The following is an 18,261-nucleotide window of genomic DNA, read 5'->3' as shown; positions in this document are numbered from 1 at the left end:
CCTACACATTTCTTTTTATCTCTTACACACCTTCTTCAACTTCCGGCTGTCTCGAATGAATTGAAGAAGATCAAAAGACAGAAATTAAAAGTGAATGTGAACGGTAAAACTAAATGTATGGATAACTCCACCATCTTTTCAACTACTTTCTCTCTCTTAAGGTAATGAAAGTTTGGTTTGTTGAATCTTATGACATTCCCAAAGAAAAAAGTTCAGTATGGTAGATAGTTTGCTTGTTGAATCTTACGATCGGATCCTTTCCCTCATATGACCGCTATCAAATATAAGCTTTTCCTATACTATAGTTGCAAGTCTATTGTTGTGTTTTGGAATTAGGAGAAGCAAAGCTTCTACTTGCCACCCTTCCTATTCCTAGAATTTTTGGGTGTTTTGAAGCATAAAATTAGTTACCACACGGGGTGAATTTTTCCATCACAAGCCTTAATGTTCTCTTTAATTTTTTTTTAGTAAATAGTGTTATTCTTTAAAAGAAATGAGAATTGTTATTGACACGTCAAAATTCTCATTTTGCATTATAAACTTTCTATATTTAAGAAATGTGAATAGCGCAAAATGACTTTTTGAAGTGCCAATAACAGTTTCCAAATAAATTTATAGTACCTCAAAGTTCTATATAAGTCTTAAATTGGATTCTTGGTGAAGCAACTAGCTGATATATATATATATATATATATATTTTGTTTAAGTTCTATACAAATTACCAAATTCATGAATTGAATTGCAAAATGGGAACAAATTGCTAAATACCCTACAACCCCAAAATCTAGTATTTAGACACATGTTTTATTTTGGATTATGACATACAAGGTTAGAGATGAAAACTCTCCAAATTGGATAAGAACATCATCACCCTTCCCAATTATATAATACCTTTTTTTCTAATTTTTTTTCTTTTCATTTTTTCCATATGTGAACAATATCATGCATAATTTCAAGGTGTTCATACTTGGTACAAATGTAATCGAAAATGTCTAACAAACAATTATACAAATATTTAATTGAAAAGTATACTCAGACAACCAATTTTTTTCCTTCAAAAATGGACTTTTACACACACAAAATAAATATTGTGGAAATTAATTTGGACCCATAAAATACGAATATCGTGCGAGAACGACTAAGAAAAACGAAAAATAATAATAAAATTAAGAAATTAAAAACAAAAGCCGTCCCATCCCATTTGACCAATAACCGAAAACAGAAGAGTATAATCCCAGCCGAGTAATAGACGGAGAAACGCGCGGGCCAATCGTGTAGGCCCCACTGACCCCACAAGACAAGACCAAGCTCCCCACTCGGTGTGTGTGTGTGTCTCTCTCTCTCTCTATCTCCTCCAGCTTAGTAACAGCAAAGCACAGACGAAGACGATGATCTCTCTCTCTCCTCCTAACCTGGTTTGATATTGCTGTGCTTTGAAAAAAAGTTGCTGTAAGAATAAGCGGCTGTGCTGTGAGAATAAGAGGTTGTGAAATAAATCAGCAGAGTGTTTGGTAAACTTTTTTGTAAAAGTACTTTTGGAAAAAAAAAACAGTCTAATAGTGTGTCTTTTCATTAAAGAAGCACTGTAGCTCCGTGTGCTTTGAAAAAAAGTCAGTTTTTCAAAGCTGCAAATAGCAGCTTCAGCTTTTTCCTTTGATTTCAGCTTATTCTCACAGCAGCTTCCAAAAAAAGCCCTTTTTTTTTCAGTTTACCAAGCACCTAAAACCCTCACAGCTTTTTTTCATGGATGTTTTTTTTTAAGCACCTGACTCCCAAACTAGTTACATGTTACTGAGGATTTCTTTTGTTCTGAATTTATGAAATATTAATTTTTTTTAAAAGCAGAAGGAAAAAAAAGCAACAAAAATACCTTCTTTTAATTCCCGCAACCAAAAAAGCAGACGCTATCTGTCTGTGTTTGTCTCCCTCCCTCTCTCTCTCTCTCTGCTTTCTCCATTAAAACCATTCAACATTCTATCTCTCTGCTTTTTTGGAGAGAGAAAGTGGAAAAAGATCGAAGCTTTTCACTCGCCGGAGCCAGAAAGGACTATTACTCAGCTACCCATTTTCTTAAATTTTGCTTTTGATAAGTGCCCATTTCATTAGATTCGTTTGATTTACACAATGTCGGCTCCGGCGCCGTCGACCAACACAACCTCGCCGCCACCGCCCACAGCTCCGGCGCCTTCTGCGCCTACGCCGCCATCCTCCACCCCACCGCCTCCTTCGACTCCGAGCGCACCGCCACCAGCGACCCCTAGCGCGCCGCCACCAGCCACTTCGTCGTCACCACCACCACCGTCGTCGACCACACCCACACCACCATCGACGACTCCATCTCCGGCCGCTTCTGCATCCCCGCCGCCGCCGAAATCAACCACCCCATCTCCTCCTCCGCCGAAATCAACCACCCCATCTCCTCCGCCGCCGACTTCTTCGGGTTCTACGCCTTCTACCCCCTCAAAGAGTCCTCCGCCTCCGCCAAAATCGTCTTCGTCGCCCTCACCGCCATCTTCAGGCTTGGAGTCGGGGGTGATAATCGGGATTGCCATTGGAGCTGTGGTGATCTTAGTGGTGCTGAGTCTTTGCTGCATTTTTTGCACTAAGAAGAAGAAAAGGAGAAGAAGAGATGAAGAGTATTATATGCCTCCGCCGCCGCCTCCTGGCCCCAAAGGTATCAACTTTCCTTTGTTTCTTTACATTTTCGATCTGGGTTTGTTGTTTTTAATTGAATTTAACTTGATTTCATTCGGAACGTTTTGATTGCTCTGCATGTGGAATTTAATGGCTATGATAATACTTTTCGGGTTTTTGAAGTTCGATTGAGTGAAAACTAAAAACGAAATGGTTATCGAACGGCAGCGGTCTTTGACTAAGATTCTTTGTGATTTTGGATCTGATCATAGTATTAGAAAATGCTCTTCCGCCGTTCTCCCTCCAATGTTGTCATTGACTTGCATTGTTGTCTATGTTTATCGTTCAATGCCCGAATTCGTGACATCTCCATGTCTGATTTTATGAACTAGTATGAAGTACTTGTGAATCTGGTAAAGCATGATATGTTCAGGGGTTATGGTTGTGCATATCAAGTAGAAACATTTCCAGCCTGTAATGCTCTGACTTGAGTTATGAATTTTAGTCTCAAATTTTTTAATATATTGTGCTCTTTTTTTCTTCTGTGGTTTGTCTTCTTGTTTTTGTTTCTGTCACTCGTTAATTTATTCGAGTTTGAAAGAATGTGTTTCTGAGGAAGGTTTACCTTTGGTTGCCGGTGACTTCTCCATCTATTGCTGTGAATTATCCAATCGGAATTGAATACTGATTTCCGCGTGTTTGTTGGTATTTTCCAGTTGACCCATATGGTGGTCCGCCACATCAGTGGCAACAAAATGCTCCACCGCCTGGAAATCATGCAGTCAAAATGATGCAGAAGCCATCTCCGCCACCACCAGTAGCATCACGGCCACCACACTCACCACAATATAGGCCAAATCCGGTGGCACCACCACCACCTTTCACAAGCAGCAGTGGAGGTTCTGGTTCCAATTATTCAGCGGGTGATCTACCTTCACCACCACCTCCACCAGGCTATTCCTTGGGGTTCTCTAAAAGCACATTCACATATGAGGAACTAGCATTGGCAACTGAAGGCTTCTCGGATTCCAATCTTCTTGGTCAAGGTGGATTTGGATACGTACACAAAGGAGTCCTTCCGAATGGGAAGGAAGTAGCAATCAAGCAGCTGAAAGCTGGAAGTGGGCAAGGGGAGCGTGAATTCCAGGCAGAAGTTGAAATTATTAGCCGTGTGCATCACAGGCATCTTGTTTCACTGGTTGGATATTGCATGACTGGATCCGAGAGACTACTGGTTTATGAGTTTGTTCCCAATAATACTATGGAGTTTCACTTACATGGTAAGTTTGATTTTGCATCACATAATATTGAATTGATGATTAGAAACACCTTTATAATCAAAAGGAAGACAGTGAATTTATGTCTTTGTGGTTGATAGACCGTTGCTTGATTGTTTTATGCTGAACCTCTCATTAACGTGTCAATAGGATTCAAGTTACGAGTAGATGATATTTATCATTGTGATGTTGGTCCGTACTGGTTACAAGGATCTGATAGAATATTCGTATTGCAGGAAAGGGACGACCTACCATGGAATGGTCAACCAGACTAAAAATTGCTTTAGGGTCTGCAAAAGGACTAGCCTATCTTCACGAGGATTGTAAGTTATCCGAGTCTGTGCAGACACACAAGGCACTTGACAAAGAATTAATTTGAATTGGTCCTTGACATCGGAACTTTAGATTTTACATTTTAATAATCTGTACGTGTTATGCAGGTCATCCAAAAATTATTCATCGTGATATTAAAGCCGCTAATATACTTTTGGATTTCAAGTTTGAGGCAAAGGTATGGACTGCATAAATTTCTTATGGCTTTTTCAATATTTACAATTCTTAAAATAAAAGTTAAACTTACTGAATGGCAAGTCGTTGCCTGCCTGAGTTTTGGTATGGTTGATATAAGGGACCAGCTATTTCTGCGCCCTGTCAATTTGGCGGTTAAGTTATCTCAGTCAAAATATATTGGGTGTGATCATGTCAAGGAGTTTTTAGTTTTCTATATCTGAGATTCACCGTCTTTGGCTCAGGTTGCGGATTTTGGACTTGCCAAGCTTTCGTCTGATCTTAATACTCACGTTTCCACCCGAGTGATGGGAACTTTTGGGTAAGAGTTGTGAAACCCACTCCAATCATATTATAATTTCCAATGGACTTAGTTATCTTAACGATTTCAGTTTAAGATTGACCCAAAGTTTGACCACCATTTTATCAAAATTGAGTTCTCGAGATTGTAGTAAACGTTGTTTGGTGTCATGACCGGATTTCATCTTAGTTTAGCTTGTCTAGATCTATCACCGCATATTCAAGTTGCTTGCTAGATGTATATTTACCTATCATTCATGTTCTTACATGCTCGCTACCTTCAGGTATCTGGCTCCAGAATATGCTTCAAGTGGAAAACTCACAGACAAGTCAGATGTTTTCTCCTTTGGGGTTATGCTTTTGGAGTTGATTACTGGACGTCGACCTGTTGACGCATCTCAAACTTATGTGGAGGATAGTTTGGTTGAATGGGTGAGTAATAAGTCACTTTGTCTGTGAACAATGTGCATTGCGGTTGGTGTTTTTAGAGAATGATGACTAATGAGCATGTTCTGGCATTGTAGGCAAGGCCTGTGCTAACTCGAGCTTTGGAAGAAAGAAACTTTGATGGACTAGTAGATCCTAAGCTTCAGAATAGTTATGACCCCAACGAGATGGCTCGTATGGTTGCTTGTGCTGCAGCTTGCATACGTCATTCTGCACGGCGTCGACCACGAATGAGTCAGGTAAATTTTCTTCAGTAAGAGCTTAATCTTTCATGTTCCACGAGTGAATCTTTTAGATGTCATAGGTTTTAGTTGATCTGTCTCCATTGGAAGATTTTCAAGATCTACCAGGGTTCTGTAACGCGACTTCTGACTTTACTCAATACACACAGGTTGTCCGTGCTTTAGAGGGAGATGTTTCTCTGTCCGACCTCAACGAAGGAATCCAGCCTGGACAGAGCAATGTCTACAGTTCTTACGGGAGCTCAGACTATGACTCAAGCCAATACAAAGAGGACATGAAAAAGTTCAGAAAGATGGCATTGGGAAGCCAGGAGTACGGTGCTAGCAGCGAGTATAGCGCGCCTACCAGTGAATACGGTTTGTACCCATCCGGCTCAAGCAGCGGGGAAGGCCAAAGCCGCCAAACCACCCGAGAAATGGAGTTGGGAAGGATAAAGAAAAACAATCGCGGTTTTAGCAGCGGAGCCTCTTAAAACACCGCCAATGCACCAGTTTTTTTCCTGTAAAAATTCACCCCCTCCCCCCCCTCTCTCTCTTTAATTCTTAACACTTTCTCTATATCACATCGATTTCAAGAACGGCTTGTTTGTGCACCAGTTCGATCTATTTTTTCCCCTCCATTCGACGTATTCGAATTCTCGGCTTTTATAGTGTATTTAGCAGTGTTTATACAACAGTAACAAAGATTCTTATCCAATTCTTTTTATCTATGCTTCATCTTTCTTCTTACACATGTTTCCAAATATCTAACGATTTCTTAGCATTACAATTCTGCCATGCACAAATGGTCTCAAGTTGTGCTGGTTGCCAATTTTTCTTCAGTGTCGACAGGAACTCAACGTCGAAACATGTTTGACCGTTGAGTTATATTCAACGGTCCTCAGTCACTCAGTTTTGCTGCATCAAATTCCAGTAATCAAATATGTATTGGTTTTGCTGAATCAAATTCCGGTAATCAAATATGTACTGATACGTTGAGTGAGCGTAGTTACTCAAGACAGACAGTTTTGCAGGATCAAATTTAATAGTGAAATGCGTGTCGATACGTTGAGTGGGTGTAGTTGCTCAAGAAAAATGGGGACCATGAAAACCTTGGGAATTCGTGCAAGCTTTTGAATGATGGGTTTGGTTTGCTGAACGCCATTAAAAGCCAAGTCAATTTCCCCCTGAAACCCTAACCCTAGTGGAATCTCGCAGCCCACATGTGGAATACAAGAAAGGGAAAAACTGATCACCATTCACATGTATAATTAGTCTCTGAGAAAGTCAAATAAAGTTGTTTTGGAGAAGAAAAATGGCCTCCGCCACCACCCCATGCTTGTTCGCTGTGCGTATGCTGTATTTGCACATGCCTACTTACTTATTTTATACCCTCCCGTCTGCCCAACCACTCTGGTGGGGACTGGCTACTGGCTAGGTTGTAGGGAAGGGACCTCCCTAAGGTACATGGAAATTTTAAAGGAAGTCTTAGCAAAACATTCAGTGGTATTGTTTACTTTTAATACTAAGGATATTTTTACTTTAAAAGGTCATTCATGATACTATTTACTAACATCTTTTTGTCATTTTGATTAAAAGTTAAAGTTTTCAAATCATTTTTATTAATTTTCCTAATTTTGAACGACAAACCGGATTAACTTCCGAGTAGGACAGCTTCATCTTGTCATGTTATTTGTAAAATGAGATTATCTCGCAACTAGGACGTAGTTTTTAGTAATATTATTTGTATAATAAAAATTCATCACGTTTTTATTAAGTGTACCACTTGTTCAATAAATATTTGTGTCACGTATAGAAGAGGTTCCGGTGTATGCACGGCCGTACGCCCCTTTTTTCTGTGAGTCCTGGTCATACCAAACTAGGAAGGGAGTCATATATGTGGCTGCACAGACAGGTTGTCCGAAGGTCACACGTTATGTTCTCTATTTGAAGAGCTGTTTCACAAGTTTGGGGTTGGTGTGACCCAAATGCAAGATATCCCACTTGTTTGCGCGAAAAAACCTTCGTAGGACGTGGTCAAACAATCTTGTTGAAGATTTTCTCGAACATAATATACACGAAACCGAATACGGTTTGGCTGGCATTGGGAAGGTGCATTCCCCTAAAACGTTAAAATATCGGAAAATAGTTGCTTGTAGTTCGTTTACGGTTCATCATATCAACAAGAAAGGCTATCAAAATTCTTGCCTAATACTCATGATTAGCATAAATACAAATAGATTAAAGAAAATCAAAATTTGTTTGTATCAAATTCCTTACAACAACCAAACTTTATCCCCCACCAAGTGGGATAAGCTGTATAAATCCTAGAATGCTATTGCGCTTAGTTTTGCGCCAACTCTTCTGTTACCTCCAAGACTCTTGTATTCGTGAATTCACGTTACAAAAAAAAAAAAAAAAAAAAAATCATCTGGAACTACAAATTAGAATACCGACCGGAACCAGATCCTTTCCTTCGCCACCGGCGTTTCTGTCGGATTCGCCAAAAGCTCAAAAATGCCAAAAGACCTACAAATAGTAGCCAAGCAATTCACGAGTAAATGACGATCCGAAAAACCAGTATGATTGCAGGAACAAACCAATGAGTAGAACTAAACGATCACTTACCAATTGCAAGAACGGTTACAGGAACATACCAATGAGTAGGAACTAACACAGGCATGTCAAGCTGCAGGAAGGATTACAGGAATCTCTCAGCGTCATGTAACCGTGTTATAGTATGATAGTGACAGTAAAAGGAATAGCGGAAAATATCGTTTTCTAACCATTCTGGCTTACCTCGTCCCCATAGAACAGGCCTAAGTATCCCAAAGGATCACTTCTATTTTCCACGGCCAACTGGGTGTGCTTCGAATTTGAAGTATCGGCTGTAGAATTTAAACCTCTATCCAAGTCAACCACAGAATAGCCCGGTAATCTTCTGTTTGTTCCCCTGACCTGTGAACTGTAACCTTTAGTCCCCCAGATTTCAAATACGGAGTCACTTCCACACATCAATTCCCTTCCCATAACAGCAGAATAGGTAGAAAAATTCACGTCAGTCCTACGAGATGGTAATTGGTTGTCTTCTATATGTAAAGGTGAACTTTGTTTAACCGAGTTTGAGAAAAGCACGGGATCTTTGATGTTTCCACCGGTGAAATCTAATATTTTCCTCAAGAGCCAATAACAATTCGTCACCATGTGACTGCTGTCCAAACAGTTAGAATCTCCATAGACTACAACACGACCTTCACCCGCCTCCACAAGACCAAGAATGGGAGAATCTGCCTACATTTATCAACAGGCATCTTAATCAATATCGCATGAATCATGATTGAGTTCGATTATGAAAAAAAAAGGAGAAAAAGTGAATAAGTAGCCTTTGAGCTCACCGTGGTCATCTCAGGAGTCCGAAGTACATTTTGAGTAGCCCCACTCTCAGAGCTATCAACGAAAGGGAACTTGTGCACATAACCACCTCGTGGAAACCTCACAATATCCGTTCCAGATGCATATCGACTATGCTCACCATTAATAGAAAAATCACCATTCAGAATCTTATCTCCAAATGCAATCCCAAATGGAGCTAAAAGGTCATTCAACGCAGGAACATTTGCGCCACCAGTGACTGGAGTCCACCAGCTCCGTGTGTTATCATCAAAGAATCTCATCTTCACCATTGTGTCCACATTATACCATTCAGAAAACACCACTAATCCCAGTCCAGAATTAAGAACATCGTCTCGAAGCTTTTCAATCTCATCCTGAAAGTACTCTTCTTCAAGATCTACAAGAAGAAGGGTCCCATACCGGAGAGCATCAAAGCAAGTAAATGGCGAACCGAGTGTTTCGACATAATACCCAGCGTCTCGTAACATGTTGAACATAATGTGAAAATTCGTATGCAGGTGATCCCCATGCCAATCAAGAATGTCATTACGGACATCCAAAGAATCTCTAGGGATATAACCTGGAGGGTATTTAATATTGTGAAACTGATCCCACAAAACTCGTTTCGATCTTGGTGGAGTTGGGACAATTTTCAATTTCAACTGAAGCACACAAGTACTCATCCGACGATCCATCTCTCCTAGAGCTGGAGGACTGTATACCCTAAGAGTAACATTGCCTCCTATCTCTCCAGAAAATTGTGCCCCTTCTTCCTTAATTTGCATGTGAAGTGCTAAATAACCAGTCCAAGGGCCAAATAACTTCAGAATAAGTAAAGTGAATGCTTAGAAGATTCCCTACATCATCTGAAGGATGCCATGTCGGTGAACTTTCAACGTAGCCTATTACACCCATCCCATTTAGAATGGTGGCATTAAAGATAACAGGCATGGCACCTGCATAAAGGGGCTGACGACAGAAGGGCCAAGAGTAAGGACAATCCGTATAATCAAGAGTGCTAGGGAAGATGCTGGCACGAGGTTGGTAACTCTTGAGGATTTCATATGATTCTAACCTGACCAAAAAGTCTAAAATTAAAACTAAAAACCATAAATGCCAATGCTGGAGCAGCTGGACATTAAGGCAAAAAGCAAGAGGCCTATAAATCAGGAGGACTTACAGATCAACCCTGCCTGCACCCTGCTCAAACATATTCGGACCAGAAAGCTTCGCAGCACCCTGAACTAGTGCTTGTTTCATGCTTGCTGGATTTAAAATATCCTTCCTATTGCTCACAGGGATAACACTGACAAGAAGACATACCATACCAGCAACCACAGGACTTGCCACACTTGTGCCTGATAAGCTTTTACAGCCTGTACTGATCTTGGATCCCATGATGTCCCGTCCATATGCAACAACATCTGGCTTCACCCGACCATAACTGTACGGAGAATACTGAAATAGTTCATGATTTGCACATTCAATGTTATAACAAAGATTGTACTGCTAAAAGAATAACAAATGATTGGATAAGTCTCAAGACCAGTTAAAAACCTCAGGAAAGGAAAAAATAAAGCAATTGCAATAAGCAGTACGAAAGAAAAGATATTAGATTACCCATGAGGCATCTCCCATGTACTCATGCCACGTGACGAGAAAGAAGCAATGTGGTCACTGTAGTCAATGCCACCAACACCAATGATATCACTTTGGTCTGCTGGATTGTTTAGAGTTCCATAAAGTGGTCCGTCATTTCCAATTGCCGAAACCATAATTATGTTGTTTGCAGTTATTTCCCAGACCTGGTGAAATGAGCAGAACAAAGCTAAGCAAAATATGTTTCATGATTCAAAAGCATAAGTATAATATATGCCCACAATCATCTGAGTGCAATCGCTGATGGAGATCCAAAGCCACCACACTAAGGTTCTATACACAACATGGAAAACTAACAAAGAAGCCTTACCTTCTCTACAAATGGGAGGTCCAAGTAATCAGGTCCACCTATACTCAGATTTAGCACATCCATATTGGTTGCAATTGCATAGTTGAAAGCGTCAAGGAACCATGATGTGTATGATACCTGTAATAAGCTGAATACAAGCTTCTCATAATTTTTCAAAATTTGATTAACCAAATGAAACATCATGAAGCCAAGTACTTCAAATAGCAGGTTAACTTATATATCATAGGTGATAGGCCAATACAAAGTTTCCGAAATCTAGCCTCCAATCCTTTCTTCCAAAAATGAGAACACATATAGTAATATTTATGAATCAACAATGCATATATGTGCAACGCAAAAAACACACTTCACCCACCAATGGGATAGAACGTGAAATATGAATGTAAATTTGTGTTTTTCCCTTGGTATGCGATTCTATTCTAGTCACAATGTCATGTCAATAATTCTTCAAATGTCTGATGTCATTACCTGTGCATCTGTAAACACACGAAAAGCATAAATCTCTGTGTCAGGAGCAAAACCAAGACACTCTGCATCTACTCCAGCAATAACACCAGCAACAAATGTCCCATGCCCAAGGTTGTCATTTAAAGTATCTTCATTTGTCCAGTTTGTGCGCTCCTGCATAATTGCTCAAAATTTAAAACCAGTATAGCACAGAGAATTTTTTTTGGAATCAAACAAACATGTATTAAGGTAAATAATGCCGATTAACCAACTGCAAAAACACACAATGGAAAAAGACTCCAACCTTTTTTCCCACAATAAATTACCTTGATATTACGAAAATGCGGGTGATTAGCTCGAATTCCAGTGTCAAAGATGGCCATTTTGACATTTGCACCAGTATAACCTTTTTCCCAAAGGGACTCAGCCCCAAACAATGAAGTAACTTGAGATCTCTGCATGAATAAAAGTGACCAAAGAGGGTAAATTAAGAATAAACACAAGGGAAATATTCAGGAATCAAAACAGCCGATTTTTGAGACACATAAAAAATGGCTTTTCCAGGTCAATATACATAAGTATCAGTGAGAAAAACAAAATGCTGCATTCAATATTCCTTCGATTATCGAGTTAAAAATTGTAATGTAATTTTGGTAGTTTAAGAAATTGGCGCTCTGCATTATAAGCTTCCACTGCAATACCATACAAAACAAAAACTGAATTACGAAAAACTTGTAACTTACTCAACCTAATATGATAAACGACCATTAAAAACACAAAAGTACCAACTTCAAGTTTCTTACTTTTCCCAAAACTTCACACAAAAGCACCAAACTCACCTGAGACATGAGCTGCCTTCTCCAGCTAATCGAAGAATTGCTTGTGGCGGAGTGAAATGCATCGCCACCGGCTTCACTGAACGACATCCCCGTCAAAATCTTCCCCGGCCGCTTCTTCCCATCGACAAAAGCCCCAACTCTGTCCCTTTTCTCCTCAGCAAGCAAACCCCTTCCACACCTCACATCCGCATTCACATCCTTCACCATTCCCAAGCTCCCAATTTCCGAAAATACCCTTTCTTTCGCCGAGTCTTCAATCCAAACCAACCCGAAATCCGTCGGATACTTCTTCGCCGGGTTGTTCCTCTCGATCCAATCCCACCCATCGGATCGCACACCCGATTTCAAATACTCTCGGAGCTCCTCCGCCCTCCTGTACTCCACAAATCGAACGACGTACCTTTGGCGGTTGGCATGGGGACGCCACGAATTTGGGGGAAGGTTTCGGCTTAGGGTTGGGGAATTATGGGGTCTGAAATGGAGGAGAGAGATGGAGATGGAAACTGAAATGGAGATGACGACGAAGAGGATAGAGAGTGATGACGTGGCGGCGCGAGGAGGAGGAGCGGTCATGATGACGGCGGCGCTATAGAGATTGGCGGAGCTGAGGACTCAGGACTCATTGATTTGGCGGGAAAGGTCTCGCATCGGAGAAAGAAAATTCGGGTCGCTCCAGAGAATCTCTGTGAATCTTCAGTTTTAACTTGTCTCTTGTTTTCTTTGTCTTTTCACCGCGTACGTAAATAATAAAATAATACAGATTTTTGCAGCAATCATTTTTTATTCATATCTGGTCATCAATTCTTTCTTTTGGTAGAACGGCCCATCAAATTTTTATTTTTGATAGAATGGCCCTTAACTTTTGGCTCTTATTTTTGCCCCGTAGCTCCGTTAGTTCATCAGAGCAAATCCACCGGGGATGAGAAAGGCCAGCACCCAGCCAAAATACTAGCCCGGCACCCAGTGAAACCACTCCAGCCCAGCATTTTGACCGGCACCCAGCCCAAGCTGGTCTCCAGGCCAGCCTAAAATCGACAGAGGCGTGAGCCGGCCCGTATGACGCCAGCGTGACGTCGTGGGCTTTTTTAATTTTTTTTTCTGCAATCTCCACCTGCACCGCCTCACCGCAATCTCCACCTCCATCACTCTCCGTTGCGCCTCCGACGCCTCCCGATCCCTAAGGTTCTTGGAGTTCTGTTCGTCGATGTACCTGAGGTTGTCTTTAAAGATCTGGAACTGCCGCTCCTTCTCTCCCAGGGCGTTGTATGCCTTGCCGTGCTCCGCCAGCCACCCTTCGTAAATCGACATCACCTCATCGTCGGTCCTCCAGCTACCTGTGGACTTGCTGTCTCCGAGGTTGTTGTCGTATGAGATGATGGACATGTCGAGGGCCGATGAGACAGTGAAGATCGTGAGGAGAACCGCCACGGCCGGCGACGATCAGTACGGCCCCATTTTTTTGCTGTGTTTGTATGCTGAGAAAATAGAGAGGAGAAGAAGGGTGGGAGTGATAAAATATTAAAATATTAATATTAGATGATAAAATAATAATTGATATGAATAAAATAATAATTGATATGAAAAAATATTAATTGATATGAATAAAATAATATAATATTAGATGGACTAGGTGCCAGCGCATTTTTAGGGATGGAGATGCATTGGCCTATTACTGTTCACTAAAGTATATCACTGTTCACTTGAGTAGATAAATGAGCTGGGTGCTGGCACAAAGTCCTTAGGGGTGGACTTGCTCTCATGTGATTTCAGTTATAACGATTTTATTCTTTGTATTATGGTATCTCACATGTAATTCAAGGACACATCCAAATTCTTGTCTAAACACGTTCAAGGGTATTAGAGAATCTTCGAGATTTATTTATCTATTTCTCCTCTCATTTTCACATTAAGCTTGATTGGAGGACTGCGATTTATCTAAAATTCAGTTTCAGTTCTTTGAGAGTTTGAATAAACATTAAATGAAAATTTGATAAAAAAATATATACAATGTTGTAAAATTGCGAGAATGAATGCCCACAGTGAAGAAGATTTGAAAATAGTGATGTATTTGTTGTTGTGTAATATTTTCAAAAGTGACAATCATTTCATTTGTTTGGTTTGTCACGGATGTTGCTATATATAAAGAGCACTCCCGTATGTGATCACAATATACACTGCACAAGAAAAGAATTGAAAGCAATAATATCAGTATCCCTCACTTCCTCTTTTTACCTGTAATCATTTTGTGTTGTAGTTACGAAACTAAACAGTATGATATTTTGCACCCGCTTCGTTCCTATCCCTAATTAAGATTATCACTCTAACTTTTATCTATTTATAACATACAAATTGTAGTCCCTATCGAGCCTAATGTAAATATCTCAAAAAGACATAGCGTCTCAATTGGATGAAAATGTTGATGTGGTCTAGAATTGTAAGGGTACCAAACTAGGATAAAATCACTAGAATTGTAAACCACGTAGAATAAATTGGAAAACGGGAAAATGACAAGGACGAAAGTAAATTTGGCCTTATTTTTGTTTTTAATTGTTTGTTTAAACGCTGCGTTTCGACGACGACGGCTCTGTACAACCGCTGCCTCCATCTCCAACGCTATCTGTGAAAAGAGCAAAATCCAATCAAAGCTTGAAGTAATTTGAGAAGTAAAGCAGTGACTTTTACGGATGTAATCAACTCACTACCAAACCAGGCCTAACTCATCCCCCATCTCTCACTTTAACCCCCCGGATCTCTCATCCTCAGCTCTATCTCCCTCAACTCTCTCTCTCTCACTCCCTTTGCCCTCACCCACTCCGACGACACACCCACACCAGCCTTCATGCACACGGTCCATAGACACCACCGCCAACTCGAGAGGACCAACCTCTCCCCCTCGTCTCTGTGCAGCATCAGAGGAACTGGTGCAAAAGCTTGAAAACTCCGGCGAACTCCGGTGGGTTTCGAGCAAGATCCCGGCCATTCTACGGCGAACCAAGGGTAAGAAACTCTTCCTCTCACCTCTACCTTCAAGTTCACACCTAGATTGTAGCTAAGTTTGAGTTTTAGCAAGTTCACACCTAGATTGTAGCCTAAGTTTGAGTTTTAGCCGTCGATCGGAGCACGGGAGGCTCCGGCCTCCTTCCCCAGCGAGAAACAAACCCAGGCCTTTGGGCCTAAACCAAAAGCCCAGCCTTAAGGTAGCCCAAACCCACTATTGTTAGATTAGACCTTTAGGCCGTATAAGACTCGGGCCTTAGGGTTTCGTCCGGATGTCTCCTATCCTAATTTGGACGTTCTTAACCAGTCTAGCTAAAAAATATATTTCATCTCGTTTAGCTTTTCATATTTCATATTTGTATTACTTATTTTATCTTTGATCTGGTTAGAAATCTGAGGTTGGTTTTGAGTTTCAGATTTTGGCGTTTGTTTTTGTTGTCAAGCATCAAGGTAAGGCATGGCTGTAGTAGGGGAGCTTGTTGTTGAGGTTGCTCTTGGGACAGTATTTTTAGAGTTGTATGGAGGCGTTCAAAAACTCTCGAAAAGCCCTCCTCGATGATCTCCAAATCACGCTAGACTCTCTAAAACCAATTGTTTACGAGATGAGAGATTGCAACGACGAATTGGATCCCTCGTGCAAGGAAATAGCAGCTTTCCATAGCAAAATCGAAGAGGGCGTAAAACTTGTTTGCAAGTTGTCGACTGTTGATAAGTGGTACAAAAACCGTACGTGCATCAAGCAACTTGTTGAACTGAACGGGTCTCTCAAAACACATATAAAGGTACTAAAGAATATTTCATCATGTTTGGTTTTGTTATCACTAATTCTTACTCAAAACAGAGTGTCCATGATGAGATATATTCTAGATTATAATCAAGTGTATGCACAAAAGCAAACATGATTAAATATGTCTCATCATGGACATTCTGTTTTGGGTAAAAATTAGTGATAACAAAACCAAACATGATGAAATATTCTTCAGTACCTTTATATGTGTTTTGAGAGACCCGTTCAGTTCAGCAAGTTGCTTGATGCATGTATGGTTTTTGTACCAATTATCAACAGTCGACAACTTGCAAACAAGCTTTACGTCATCTTCGATTTTGCTATGGAAAGCTGCTATTTCCTTGCACGAGGGATCCAATTCATCATTGCAATCTCTCATCTCGTCAACAATTGGTTTTAGAGAGTCTAGCGTGATTTGGAGATCATCGAGGAGGGCTTTTCGAGAGTTTTTGAACGCCTCCATACAACTCTGAAAATACTGTCCCAAGAGCAACCTCAACAACAAGCTCCCTTACTACAGCCATGCCTTACCTTGATGCTTGACAACAAAACCAAACGCCAAAATCTGAAACTCAAAACCAACCTCAGATTTCTAACCAGATCGAAGATAAAATAAGTAATACAAATATGAAGTATGAAAAGCTAAACGAGATGAAATATATTTTTTAGCTAGACTGGTTAAGAACGTCGAAATTAGGATAGGAGACATCCGGACGAAACCCTAAGGCCCGAGTCTTATACGGCCCAAAGGTCTAATCTAACAAGGGTTTGGGCTACCTTAAGGCTGGGCTTTTGGTTCAGGCCCAAAAGCCTGGTTTGTTTCTAGCCGGGGAAGGAGGCCGGAGCCTCCCGTGCTCCGGTCGACGGCCAAAACTCAAACTTAGGCTACAATCTAGGTGTGAACTTGAAGGTAGAGGTGAGAGGAAGAGTTTCTTACCCTTGGTTTGCCGTAGAATGGCCAGGATCTTGCTCGAAACCCACAGGAGTTTTCAAGCTTTTGCACCAGTTCCTTTGGTGCTGCACAGAGACGAGGGGGAGAGGGGTGGTCCTCTCAAGTTGGCGGTGGTGTCTGTGGATCGTGTGCACGAAGGTTGGTGTGGGTGTGTCATCGGAGTGGGTGAGGGCAAAGGGAGAGAGATAGAGCTGAGGATGAGAGATCCCCCGGGGGGGTTAAAGTGAGAGATGGGGGATGGTTTGGTAGTGAGTTGATTATGAAAAAAGCTGGGAGTGAGTTTATTGCCTTGGTTTTGAAGGTAGATCGGATATTACCATACAAATTGTTCGTTGTTATTGTTCTTAGAAACATATATCATTTTGACAAATTTATGTTCATGCCATTTTTCAGTTCATCTCGCAGAGGAACAGGCCAATTAGAGGTAGCACTTCAAAATTACTTTTGGATTACATGCATTCTTTACCGTGCAAGGTACTTCTTTCTCAATGATACTTACCAACTTGATGTGCATCTCAATTCACGGATGTAAAACTGGTTCGTTCAGTTCACAAACGAGTGTGTATTATTTAGCACTTAAATGAGAGTTAGCTTCCATGATATGTCTCAACAGCGGTATCTGCTACTAGTTTCATTGAAATGTCGTTCTGTTTTACCTATTCTGCAGACCTCCCTGACTGCAGCTGGCTGCTACATTACACCGGCTCCTGGTTCTAAAGGAATGAAAGCTCTAGTTTGTGTTTCTGTCGATAGTCCTCTACCTTTAAAGATGGGATTATCCCGCTTACACTTTCAGGCAGAGTAGGAACACAGTACTCTAGATGAGATAGAGCAAATTATAGCAGATAGCAAATCGTCTGCAGATTCTTTGGTTCCAAATGCATCAGATGTGCATTTCTTGGAAGGAGCTCCTGAATCAATTCTAACTGGAGCCAGGAAACTCGGTATGATTAGCGAGTCACCTTTACAAGTACCCTTTTATTGCAGAAGGAAGAAATTAACAATTTCAAGTCTAGTAAAGTCGCAGCTGACTACAAGTCACAGCATGGAGTCAAATCTGCTAGTACATCACGGAGTGAACCACTTCAACCTGGGCAAATATATTTATATGGTATTTTGTAGCTGTGTAACCTGTTTCCTAACAAGTAACAATATTTATTTTTCTTTACAGAGCATTGCCTTCGAACACTGCCCACGCTTAGCGACATCTGCAACATTCAAGCCAAAAGTACCATTTGGCGGAGGTCATACTTCGTTCATCTAGTCGCTGTACTTTCCAGTTCAGCGGGACATTGGAGTCGATATATGACCCCAGCTTGCTTCAAGCCCCAATTTTGTACCGCACTTGGATTATGTTGCAACATGTATTTTACCCCAGCAAGCTTCAAACCCCAAATTTCCATTGGGGAAACAATTTGTACGCTAAAAATGTATTTCTTCATCTTGAGTCAATATATGATGCGCGAATCTACTTACGAAGAACACGATGAA

The 18,261-nt window shown here is 40.9% G+C and overlaps 3 protein-coding genes across 7 annotated transcripts; 2 read left to right on the top strand and 1 right to left on the bottom strand.

Moving 5' to 3' along the window:
• The first annotated feature begins 1,835 nt into the window (after positions 1-1,835).
• Positions 1,836-6,136, top strand: LOC126594364 (proline-rich receptor-like protein kinase PERK1). The gene is made up of 8 exons (XM_050260654.1): positions 1,836-2,674; positions 3,351-3,914; positions 4,148-4,234; positions 4,352-4,422; positions 4,664-4,740; positions 5,003-5,150; positions 5,243-5,404; positions 5,557-6,136. Exons 1-8 carry the CDS (start codon positions 2,125-2,127, stop codon positions 5,878-5,880), a joined length of 1,983 nt encoding a protein of 660 aa, XP_050116611.1. The 5' UTR covers positions 1,836-2,124; the 3' UTR covers positions 5,881-6,136.
• A 1,471-nt stretch (positions 6,137-7,607) lies between these two features.
• LOC126594356 (subtilisin-like protease SBT6.1) lies at positions 7,608-12,779 on the bottom strand. Its single transcript, XM_050260651.1, is given in 11 exon segments — positions 7,608-7,915; positions 8,015-8,075; positions 8,186-8,677; positions 8,782-9,591; positions 9,593-9,854; positions 9,960-10,223; positions 10,400-10,584; positions 10,749-10,865; positions 11,217-11,369; positions 11,522-11,650; positions 12,035-12,779. Coding segments are annotated over 11 exon segments (3,138 nt in total). The 5' UTR covers positions 12,608-12,779; the 3' UTR covers positions 7,608-7,823.
• A 1,816-nt stretch (positions 12,780-14,595) lies between these two features.
• On the top strand, positions 14,596-18,252 carry LOC126594346 (uncharacterized). Of its 5 annotated transcripts, none has more exons than XM_050260619.1 (4): positions 14,596-15,031; positions 15,448-15,813; positions 17,164-17,194; positions 17,438-18,252. In XM_050260619.1, the coding sequence occupies exons 2-4, from the start codon at positions 15,550-15,552 to the stop codon at positions 17,485-17,487; spliced, it is 345 nt and encodes a 114-aa protein (XP_050116576.1). In that variant the 5' UTR covers positions 14,596-15,031; positions 15,448-15,549; the 3' UTR covers positions 17,488-18,252. The 5 variants fall into 5 exon arrangements, 3 of the variants coding, with proteins under 3 accessions (XP_050116576.1, XP_050116566.1, XP_050116587.1); XR_007613218.1 differs by lacking the exon at positions 15,448-15,813 and adding an exon at positions 16,772-17,071 and having other exon boundaries at positions 14,600-15,031; positions 17,164-17,244; XM_050260609.1 differs by having other exon boundaries at positions 14,602-15,031; positions 17,164-17,244.
• The last annotated feature ends 9 nt before the right edge of the window (positions 18,253-18,261 follow it).

Source organism: Malus sylvestris, chromosome 2, assembly GCF_916048215.2.
Source record: "Malus sylvestris chromosome 2, drMalSylv7.2, whole genome shotgun sequence".
In the NCBI taxonomy this organism is placed as follows: Eukaryota; Viridiplantae; Streptophyta; class Magnoliopsida; order Rosales; family Rosaceae; genus Malus; species Malus sylvestris.
The sequence above is the reverse complement of the archived record's forward strand: the minus strand, read 5'-3'. Positions and strand labels throughout refer to the sequence as shown.